This window comes from Herpailurus yagouaroundi, unplaced genomic scaffold (assembly GCF_014898765.1).
Source record: "Herpailurus yagouaroundi ecotype Mexico unplaced genomic scaffold, PumYag 181, whole genome shotgun sequence".
NCBI lineage: Eukaryota > Metazoa > Chordata > Mammalia > Carnivora > Felidae > Herpailurus > Herpailurus yagouaroundi.
In genome coordinates, this window is record NW_024412412.1 from 316631 (window position 1) to 328067 (window position 11437).

The following is an 11437-nucleotide window of genomic DNA, read 5'->3' on the forward strand; positions in this document are numbered from 1 at the left end:
CTGGTGTGGAATCAGCAATCGAGGCTGAGCGAGTAACCAGGGAAAACCCTACAATTCACCCTTCTTCAAGGTGTTCAGAGGATAGAAAAAATTTACCTTCTAGCAATGCAGTGGTGGAGAAAGAAGAAAGAGAGGAGAAATTTTCTCTGACAATATTTGGCCCCAATAAACTATTAGTTCATAGCTCACAAGTCTGGAAAATCAGGTTGCACAGGCATTTCTGCATCGATCATGCAAATTATTATTATTATTAAGCTTATTTATTTATTTTTGAGAGACACAGCATGAGCGAGGGAAGGGCAGAGACAGAGAATCCCAAGCAGGCTTTGCACCGTCAGCACAGAGCCCTATGCGGAGCTCGAACTCAGGAACGGTGGGATCGCGACGCTTAGCCGACTGAGCCCCCCAGGCGCCCCTGGCTTGTGAATTACTTTTACAGCAAGCAGGGACACGAGGACCACACTCCTCCATTCTCCCAAGCCGTACGTGCGTCCTCACGTTTTCTGATTCCTGACCGCCCTGGTGGAGCGTAAGTTTTCGGGACCAACACGGACACAAGCATCTGCAGCAGCATAAGGACTAAGCGGTCAATACATACCTGGCGGCAGTGTGCAGCGTTCCGGGAACATTTCGAGGGCTCGTTTCAGCCCTTGGGTATCTTGCAGAAGTAACAGGCTTTTCATGTGATCCAGCAGGAGCACATCTGAGGGGGACAGGCCGTGACCGTCAAGATGCTTAAATAGCTCCTGAGTGGTTTCCAGGAGGACGGCCGAGCCTGGATCCTGGCAGATACCTAAACGAAGCCAGGAGGAGCACTTAGAAATACACTTTTATGTTTATGCTTTAAACCGAAGGTAAGCTTTCGTCTCCTAAGGAAAGCTTCAAGTGTGACCCACTTCTACCTGGAACGAGCCGTCTGGGATGTAGGAGCCATCGTCAGAGCAGAGCACTGACCCGCACACAACACACTACTTGCTGAAGGACGGTGGGGGCCGGCGTCCGTGTGCGTGGGTCTCACGCAACACCTTCCAGACACGCAGCTGGGCCGCAGGGACACGGCCGAGCTCTGAAGGTGGCCAAGGTGCCCGGAGCAAAGGCCCCCCGTTTGTGCTGAGCGGCAAACAGTCAGACCCCACTGCCCCCTGGGGGTGGTGTTTTCTGCCTCAATCCTGCTTGGAGTTCACACAGCTGTTTGAGTCTATGACTTGATGGCCTTTACCCACTTTGAAGAGCTCCCGACTGTCGTGTGGACACGGCCCCTGCACACCCCGGCCTGGACGCCAACCACAAGTGTCACCCCTTCTCCTGGGTCCCGGCACCCAGTGCGCTCCTGTCTGCTGTTCCCACCCTCCCTTACGGACACCGCTCCGGTCTGCTTCCAGCTGCTACTTGTCTCTTCTGCTGAACCCAAGGGCTGTTTACCCCCGGCATGGAGTTCGTCATTTCAGCGATTCTGTTTCTCAGAATTTCCGTGTGATTATCCTAGCAGACCAAAATTATCTGGTGAAATTCTCTAATTCTTCACTGGTTTTCTCCATTTCCCCCTATTTTTGTGAGCTCCTTAATCAAGCCCTCTGCATTCCTTGTCTGGTCACATCCGTGCCCTCCGCACCTGCGGACGCACCCCTGCTCTCCTCTCTCGTGGTTTTGGCCACACGCTCCTGTCCTCTGCCCCACCCATGGCCATCTGTGGTGCCCCAGGGGTCAACCCTGGTCACCCTCGTCTGCACCTCAAAACTGCCAAGACGTCTGTGCTCCTGGCCACCTCGCATCCCTTGGCGTGCAGTCTGGCAGATTCTGAGAGAGACCAACAGAGCGCGTGGTCCTCCCGCTCCCCTTTCTCAGCAGACTCGGACCCATGTGCAGACCTGGCAGACTGCCTGGAGGAAAGGGTGGCTGTGGAATGCTGGCTCGACCCTCACGTGCTGCCATGTCCTCTAGGATCTGTCCCAGGCTGTCCCAGTTCCCTGGCAGGACAGGCTGCCTGCCACACACACCGTCCCACACACGGAACAGATCCTGGACGGAGAACTTTCCAGCCTCCCGTTCTGCACTGTATTCATGGTCTTCCTATTAGCGTCATTTGGACGGTTGTTACGTATGTTTTCAACCTGTTCGTACAAAGTACTGACACATGTGCTAATGGGGGGACATGGTTCCGCTGCTCTGTTGACAGTGGTCCTTCCACATCCTTGCTTAAATCAGTCCCTGGCCTCCCAGGTCATCACACAGCCGGTCTGTCTGCACCTCGTGCATACAGCACTGGCAGATTCTCGCGGGAACGGGGAGCACTAACCACCCCGGCCCTGACTGAGGCAACGGTTCATTGTGAGCGCTTTGTCCCTGGTGTGAACGCGGGGCTCTGCGTGTGCACCTGTCCCTTCCTGGTCCGGAAGTCGGCTGTCGGTAACCCCAACACTAGTGGGAGGAGTCACCGTCCATGAGAATATATCGGTTCTCGTCCTTCGTCTCCCCGGTTAACACAGAGAGCCGCTCACCGAGGATCTCAAATCAGCAAGTCACGTGTGGGGGGTGACACAAAGTGTGTCCTAGAGGAGCCGGCCATGCCTCCCACCCTCCCTCTGAGCTGATGGAGGGAACGTGAGCTCGTCGGACTGCAGTCTGGACTTGCCTTTGCTTGGGAAATACAGCCGAGAATGCCACCCTGCTCTGCGATCGGGCTCTAGAGGAATCGGGACGATGAGGCCAATTATGGTTGGGCCACAGCCCTGCCAGGACTCTGCCATTTCTGTCGTTTGCCTCGCGAGGACGAGGCCACTCCCCAGCTTTGGGGGAGGGAACTTAAATGTTCTCATTTTTGCCTCGAAACTAATGATTTATTTTGACTATTGAATATCTTAATGTTCTGTATTTTAAACACTTAAATATTTTACCCTCTTTGTTTACTTTTCCAAATAAGTGGATGCCGCTATTCAAAAGAACAGAAAAAACATACCGTCATAAAAATAAATTTCTTGTGTTGACTTTAGAAAGTTCAGGATACCAGCCGCCTTTTCACTGATACTTTTAACACCTTCCTCATTGCTGTCTTTATGGTTTTCCTCACCGGTGTCTGTACTGCAGTGCCCGCGGGCGTCTGCGCCATCCCCCCCGCGGGCGTCTGCTCCGTCCCCGCCATCACTTTGCTGCTCGACGTCGCGCTCGCTGTCGCTCTGCTCAGGCTGGTACAGGAAGTTGGCGCCAGAAGCTTTGGTGATCACGCCGGCTGCTTTTTTCCTTTTAATCTGCTGTTTCTTTTTCAGTTTCCTTTTTTTATTTCTGCTGATGGTGGGGCCATCTGTGCACTGTGGCTGCGATTTTTCTTGCAAAAGACTCTGCTGTTTCTCTAATTCTTCTTGTTCTCCATGAATATTATTGGGATCTTTAGAATTTTTCTTCGATTTATGCTTTCTAGCTCTTCTTCTCTTTGGTTGGTCGTGAAAATCCTGATCTATAAAAACAAAAATTCAAATACAACCACTTTCTGTGGATGGAACTGTAACAAACAGATGAAGCTAAAAAAGTTTTCACTTGGAATCTTGCAAATTCGGTAGGAAAGGAATTTAAAACTTTTACTTCAGTGATTCTCAACTTTATCTCAACTAATTATGTGATCAAGGAACCTGGGACTTACCGTTAAATGAGCAGCTGACCTGTTCTTCTAGAAGGTCCTGTATAGATACAGACACACACACATTGACTGTTGCTATAATTAGGATAAATGGTGAGGTTTCAAGGATGTAAGAGTTGTTGCAATTTTACTGGGAGTAAATTTTCAGTACTGTGGCCTTGGGGGAGAAAACATTAATTCTTGTTTATTTATTTTTTTAATTTTACTTTGGTGCCTTGTAAGAGTTCACTGGATGTGAGAATAAACAATAAATAATGGCACCTTGCCTATGGGAATCAGCAAGAGGTATTCCATTTGGGCTCTTGGTCTGCAGAAATGGGTCGGTGGTGGGCAGACAGTGCTAACAACGTGGGTCTCTGGCTGGAAGCGCCCTGATGGTGGACACGGCCACCGAACGGAAACCGTGACCCTGGAAATCCTGCAAACACAGAGCCCACAAGTGCATACACACCATGTCATGGCCACAGTGCATCATGGCCAGCTAAGCACCCTGCAGGCCTTGCCTGAGCAGACCTGGGACCCCAACACTTGCCAGAAAGTCTCCTGTTCAGCCAGTTCTCGTTAGATTTGTCTGAGCAGCATTCTACTGCCTGTGACGGATTACGGGTGGGAAGTGACACTGTGTGTGAAGTTGGTGACACACGGCACAAGAGCCAACTTTACTGAGCTGAAATTTGCTGTAATCAACACGATTAGTAGGCTGAATAAAAATCTCTTTCCGTCTACTTTCTACTCAAGGGCGTCTACCCTGACCTCTGAACTTGGGCACAAGATGTCTACCTTGTGCTCCATGGGGCGGTCCCTCGGGTGGCTTTCCTACGAGCCCTTTGATGGCGTCAGAGACACAAACTGGCAGGTGATGGCACTGTGGGCGCCTCAACGGTACAGGTCACTCCCTCCGGCGCTCTGGACACCAGGGTCCACTGTGCAGCCTGCACCCTGCATCCCCGGCTGGGCGGCCACACCACACTGCTCACTGGAAGTGTCTGTCCAGATGGGCCTGAGTCCCCATCTCTCTCGGGCGACACAGATGCCCCCACCCTGCCAGCTTTGTGCCCTTGTCGAATTAGACTCCGTGTCCTGGAAACGGGAAAAAAAGTCACTGCTGATTTCTGAATGACAGCTCTTTCTCGTGATATACATGATGGCCATACCTTGAACTTGGCATGGGGCCAAAGTCACTCCCCAGGAAATCATGACATAGACGGCTGTCCAGTCCCATGAGCAGTGTGTTTTCTCCCCTCAACCACCAGGGAGTAACTGAACACGGTATTTTTCTATTCTATTTGATGTAGCGTGCCTTGGCAGGGGACCTGCGAGGTATGGCTGACAGACCAAAGCTGGTCTTACAAAATGTCAACGTTTGAGAGGTGACCGCTGCTTATGGAAGTCCTTGTTTTTTGTCTTTGTTTTCATTTTTGATTTCCCAGGTCCGGTTACACTAACTAACTAAATACATAAATTTCTCCTCACTGTTGTCTATTCAAAATATATGTGCTCGCCTTCGTTAATCTGGAGAAAAGTGATCCATACTGTGTTTTATTATCATCTTATCATCTCAAAGGAGAGCTCCCTGGGGGGCCACAAGGCAGGTGACCAGGGGCATCCTCGCTGTCAGCCGCGCTGCGCCCAGAGCTGGTCACTGATTCCCTTGGGTCTTGGCGAAGCCACACGTGTACCTGGTGGCTTATTTCCTATTCTGGGTGCTTAGTGCAAGCACGCTATTGGTTCGCCGTGTTAAGAGTATGAAATAGTAACAGGAATGAAGAGGCCGTGAAACGATCAGCACATCACACTCTTCCACACACACAGGCGTGTATGCGTTGTGTGCGTACCTTTAAAAAGGAAAGCAACGCACATTATGATAGCGTGAGTCCACACCCGGCACATGAACGGTGTTAACTTGGAAGGTGCGAGCATAGGTTGGCTTTTCCTGCTGTACTTTCCTGATTTCCAACTTTAGGGCAATGAGTAGATACTGTTTTTGCCATAAAAAAATAACTCATTTTAAATTTGATGAAATTAGGGGCGCCTGGGTGGCGCAGTCGGTTAAGCATCCGACTGCGGCCAGGTCACGATCTCGCGGTCCGTGAGTTCGAGCCCCGCGTCAGGCTCTGGGCTGATGGCTCAGAGCCTGGAGCCTGTTTCCGATTCTGTGTCTCCCTCTCTCACTGACCCTCCCCCATTCATGCTCTGTCTCTCTCTGTCCCAAAAATAAATAAACGTTGAAAAAAAAATAAAAAAAAAAATAAATTTGATGAAATTATAACATTTCAAAACATATGGGATGCCAGTAAATCTTACTTAAGTGGGAATTTATACTCTTAAATGTATCAGGAAAGAAGGAAGCTATAAACCGATGATGTAAAACTCACCAGAAGAAGCTAGAAAAACAACAGCAAATTAAACACAATGAGTGTAGAAGAAATATACATAAGAGCAGAAAATAAAGAAAGAAAATAATGCGGTAGAGAGACGTCAACAAGTTCAAACAGCTGGCAAGTCTGGCTGACGAGGGAAGGCAGATGAGTCACCAGCCAGGGCGTGACAGGTGTAGGTGACGGTGCACCTGCACCGTTAAGTGAATAAAAAGACATTGAACAAGTCTATGCAACTAATTAATTTTATGACATGCAGGATCCTGAGAAAAGCATAATTTACCAAAATGGACACATGAAGAAACAGAGAATTTTCTGTCTCTATTTAAAAAATGGAACCTTTAGTTAAAAATAATCCTGCGGAAGCACTTCAGGTCTATGTGGATTCACCTGTTATTTCTATTCAGCATATAAGGAGAAAATGACACCCAACTTACATAGACGTTTCCAGAGAACAGACAGTGAGATCTGTCCTCACTCCAGACCCTGATGGGGACCTTCAGAGAGGGGCCAGCCGCGGGAAGTCCCTCCCATGACCCTACACGAAGCATTACTAAACAGATTCCAGGGAAACGCGATAAAAACTTGTAGCAAAGCAGAAACGGTACTGGAACATTCTGAATCTGACACAGGACAGCTACGGAAAAGCCACAGTGAGCCCAGTGCGTGGGGTGGCGTCCTAGACGCCCTTTCTGAGGTCGGGAAGGGTGTGGGACGCCGCCTGCTGGAGATGCTGGTGGGGCGGTGAGGCGAGGAACTGCGTGCTGGAGCTGGGAGGGAAGGCGTAACAGAAGTGGCACACGCCCCGACAGACGGCGGTTGTGCAAACACAGAACACCCGTGGGACCGCGCAGATGGGCTGCCCTGCGCACGCGAGCACACAGCTCCACTGGGGGCGGGGCGGGGGAGGGCAGATCCCTGCGCACCGGGGAAGCAAACCGCACACAACGGTGACGGCCAGCTAGGGCACGCAGACCGCGGTCTCACGACGGTATGGAGCTGGGGCAGGACGGCCACGCCGGGCCTCCCCCCCGTACGCCGTTCCCTGGTCTCCCTGAGGAAGACCGTGAAGCACCCAGGTGGAGGAGGGGCGCCCGCGCAGGGTGCAGATGGCAACTGCAGGGGTGATGCTCAGGCAGCCCGGCCCGCGTCTGTGCACACACGCTTCTTCACGCTCCTAGATCGTAACGCCACCAGGCGGCAAAGAGTTCCTAACCTTCTGGAAGGTGAAGTGTGGGGCAGGACACCTTCTGTAGGAGCTGATACAGGAAAACAACACAGCTTATTTAAATGCCGTATTTAGGGGCGCCTGGGTGGCTCGTCGGTTGGGCGTCCGACTTCGGCCCAGGTCATGATCTCACAGTCTGTGGGTTGGAGCCCCGCATCAGGCTCTGTGCTGACAGCTCAGAGCCTGGAGCCTGCTTCCGATTCTGTGTCTCCAGCTCTCTCTCTGGCCCTCCCCTGCTCATGTTCTGTCTCTCTCTGTCACAAAAATAAATAAAAACATAAAAAAAAAAATTCTTTTAAATGCCGTATTTAAAACCAAAAGGGGGGGGAGGGGGGCGTGCCTGGGGAGCTCAGTCCTTTGAGCGTCCAACCCTTGATCTCGGCTCAGGTCGTGATCTCACGGTTCGTGGGGTCAAGCCCTGAGTTTGGCTCTGCACTGACGGTGCAGAACCTCCTTGGGGTTCTCTTTCTCCTTCTCTGTGCCCCTCCTCTGCGCGTTCTCTCTCTCTCTCCCTCTCGCTTAAACATAAACATTGAAAAGCAAAACAAACAACAACCTGTACAGCTACACAGGTTGTGAGAGCTACCACACCCAGGCACACATATTGGCGACTGAGAAGAAAAGACGTTTGTGAGTAACTTTCACGTAGGAGATGAAGGAAAACTTCCTTGGGGGTTGGAGTTAAAAAACATCATCAGCAGGGGTGCCTGGGTGGCTCAGTCGGCTGAGCGTCGGACTCTTGATTTTGGCTCAGGTCATGATCTCTCGGTTCGTGGGTTCCAGCCCCGCCCTGGGCTCTGTGCTGACAGCTCAGAGCCTGCTTTGGATTCTCTCTCTCTCCCTCTCTCTCTGTTCCTCCTCCCGTTGTGCTCTCTCTCTCTCAAAGCAGATAAATTAAAAAAAAATAAACACCACCGGCGAAATGCAAACTCCTGGACACACAGGGGCAGTCATGACTCAGATGAAGGAAATCAGATACGGCCTCAGAGTCATGTCTCCAGTGTAACCTACAGAGAGGCTTTCTCAGTGCGCCCTGCCAGGGGCACGGGACAGACGCAGCCTGTCTTTACCACCCTGCCTGGCTTCCTGCCAGGGCAGAAAGCATCTCCTAGACAAAGCTGCATTTCCATCTTGGCGGAAAGACACCTAGCACACGGCTTACACACCTCATGGTTTCATCAGAGCTCCTTTGCTGGGCTGACCGTGATGATGTCCTCAGCGTCAGCAGAGGACAGTGGACAGTAAGACTATTTGGCACTAAGACACCGAAGGCTTGTGGCAGTTAAATTTTAAATTAGTCTGTGGTAGCTGCCTTCTCCTCTAATCGATGAGTTTCCCGAAACAAGAACTGACATAAATTGCATGTAGATCCCTAACAGCCTCTGGCTTGGGATTTAAATATATATGCATTTTAAAGTTTATTATTGGGAGAGAGAGCACGAGTGAGTGGGGGAGGGACAGAGAGAGGGCGCACAGAGGAGGGGGTGCAGGCAGGACAGGCCACGGCCGGGCGGGGACGCGAGCTCCCGGGGGACGCCGGCCAGAGCAGCTGATGGAAGGAAGCCCCTTTTGCTCATGGTGGCCACTTGCTCTGTGATGCGTTAGGGCCACCCCACCCCGCACCTCGAGCTTGACCTCTTGATCTCTCCACCCCTGTCCTCAGGCTGTCACAGCTCCGTCACCTGAAGTGCTTGTGCCTTGGGGCACTGGGGCCCGTGGCCTGGCCCCACCTGCCCGCTGTGTTGGGGGGTGTCCGCGGCCGAGTGCCCCTCGGCCCTACACAGGCCCTTCCTCAGGCGGCCTCCCCGACCCTGTGGACCAGACAGGGCTCTTGTGTGCCCTCACTGGACGTCACAGGCCCCTGGATGCTGCAGTCCCCACAGCATCCTGCCGAGGGGAATGTCCACTGTACTGCAGGCTGGGCACTCGGTGAACGGCCAGCGTGACCGGATTTTTTATTTTACTTCAGTGACATGTAATGTACTCATGGAGGCCACACTGGGCCTGTTCACCCTGAAACCCTGGCGCTGGACGCCGGCCAAAGTGAGGGCTCTGCGGCCGTTGCCATGTCAAGTAAGAGACTGTCTCTGTCTCTGTCTCTATCTCTCTGTGTCTCCGTCTCTGTGTCTATTTCTATGTCTCTATGTCTCTGTGTCTGTCTCTCTATTTCTATGTCTCTATGTCTCTGTGTCTGTCTCTTTGTCTCCCTCTGTCTCTACATCTGTGTCCCTGTGTCTCTGCCTCTGTGCCTGTCTCTGTGCCCCTGTGTCTCTGTCTCAGGACCCTTGCACAGCCCCGAACGTGACAACTGCACAATGCGGGCTCCCATGTCACACCTGTAAGCGGCTCCCATGCACGGCGACCTCCCGGGCTTCCAAGGATGATGGATGGAGGTGAAGGGAAGGGGCACAAAGAAAAGAGGCCTGATAGCCCCAAGCTCCTGTTTTATTTTTATTCCTTTCCCGGTTTGCTGAGGCACAACCGACACACAAAAATCGCGTCACGGAAGGCGCGCTGCGGCCCGATTCGATGCGCCCACACCGCACATGGCAGGCCTGTCCCAGCGCAGGGCCCTGGGCACACCGGCCCCACATTCTCGCCCAGCCTGTGCTCTAGCGCGTCCCACCAGTCGCCCGAGTGCCTGGGTGTCCACCGTGGGCCCCAAATCCTGCCACGTGTCACTTCTCTCGCAGGCATAACACCAGCACCGGCCCCTGGCAGGAGGCCATCAGGAGTACGCTGTCCCAACCGGACATTGAGGCAGATGAGCGCCGAGCACGAGGAGCATAAAGGTTAGGACCTCTGCTGCCATCACCCCCGGAGGACGGGTGCAGCCCCCACGTGGCCCGCCCTGGGGACCCAGGAGCGGTGTGGACGGAGGCGGGAGGACCGAGGTCTGCCCCCTGGTCCGCAGGGCCTTCTGAGCTGCGCACAGGGCCACCATCAGCCCTGTGGCCACCCTGCCCTGTGATGCAGGGCTGGCCCCTCTTCCCGCCTCCTAGCTGGCCAGTACAGTCCAAGGGTCCATCCAGGCCCTCAAGAACAAGGCCACCGCCCCCCAGTCTGGCCGACAGGCTCCAGTCATCACACAGTGGGGACAGTCCGTCACAGACTCCTAGTGTGAGTGTCCCCCGGGGCTCAGGCTGGTGGAGGAGTGCCCCACGCAGGGCTCAGCTGAGGGAGGTCACAACAAGGACCCAGCGAGAAGACTCTCGACTCCTCAGCTTATCACGCTTTTCCATTCTTTAAAGGTCCCTGCCCTCAAAACAAGGTTCTTTTACAATGTAAAGTACATTAATGCTCATCTTCTACCTACTTCGCCCACCTTGACCTTGTGTTTCACAAGACAATCTGAGGTGCAGCTCTTTGAAGTGACTTTCTCCAAATGTGCTGCTCCATGGATTCTAGAACGTTCCATCTTCATGGGCCCACTACATGCCTACCATCTTGCCTTCTTCAAACCCTCACTCACAATAAAAGCTATAGGAACATTTACATTAGGGAACCAGTGGCTTGACTATTTATACTCTGAGAAGCACACTAATTTTGAAAAGCTGCCATCCCCAAAACATACCTTTCAGACATGCTAATTTTAAAAATAATCACAATTTGTCCGAATTCTTGCAGCTACTATTTGGTATCAACATCCTGATGAACTGCTGTAATAGAAATAGTTAGATACTAAAAACAGCCATAGTCTCCAGATTATTCCAATTCTCACAGCGTATCATGTTGCATTGGGCTAAATGCTTGTAAAGGGCTAAATATTGTAAAGGAAATGTGAGTTTTATTCTAGACTCAAAGCTAAGGCTACAAACACTTGTGATAATTTCCCTTCAGCGATCAATGTCCCTAAGTGCTAAGTGCAAAGCAGTGAGCTTATAGTTAGTGCTCAACGACCCCGTTTACATCAAAGTCATTGTGAAGATATAGAGGTATGAGCGGCTTCTGGTCACTTTCATAGTCTGGGTGCCTAAAACTCAGGACAGTATTGGGTAGTAATCTGTGCCGGTTGCACACGCCCAGCCAGGTGAGAACAGGGGGTGTGGGAGGGGAATGCTGGGAGAGCCAGAGAGGGACGGGTTCACAGCCCAGCAGGCATCTTGGGCAAAGGGGACTGTAAGAGTTCCCTGTAACTTTAAAAACGGATTCTCTCTCTCTGTTGTATTGGTTCTGGGTATCTAGAGCAGAGACTTCCGG

General features: G+C 52.1%; 1 protein-coding gene across 2 annotated transcripts in view; it reads right to left on the reverse strand.

Annotated features, from left to right (window-relative positions):
- ERICH1 (glutamate rich 1) overlaps positions 1-11437 on the reverse strand; it is a 58537-nt gene that overhangs the window by 12615 nt on the left and 34485 nt on the right. For both annotated transcript variants that reach the window (XM_040489786.1, XM_040489785.1), the window contains exons 4-5: positions 2957-3451; positions 599-793 (exon numbers count right to left, since the gene is read on the reverse strand). In XM_040489786.1, the coding sequence (XP_040345720.1) occupies positions 599-793; positions 2957-3451 (690 nt within the window). The remainder of the gene's footprint in view (positions 1-598; positions 794-2956; positions 3452-11437) is intronic.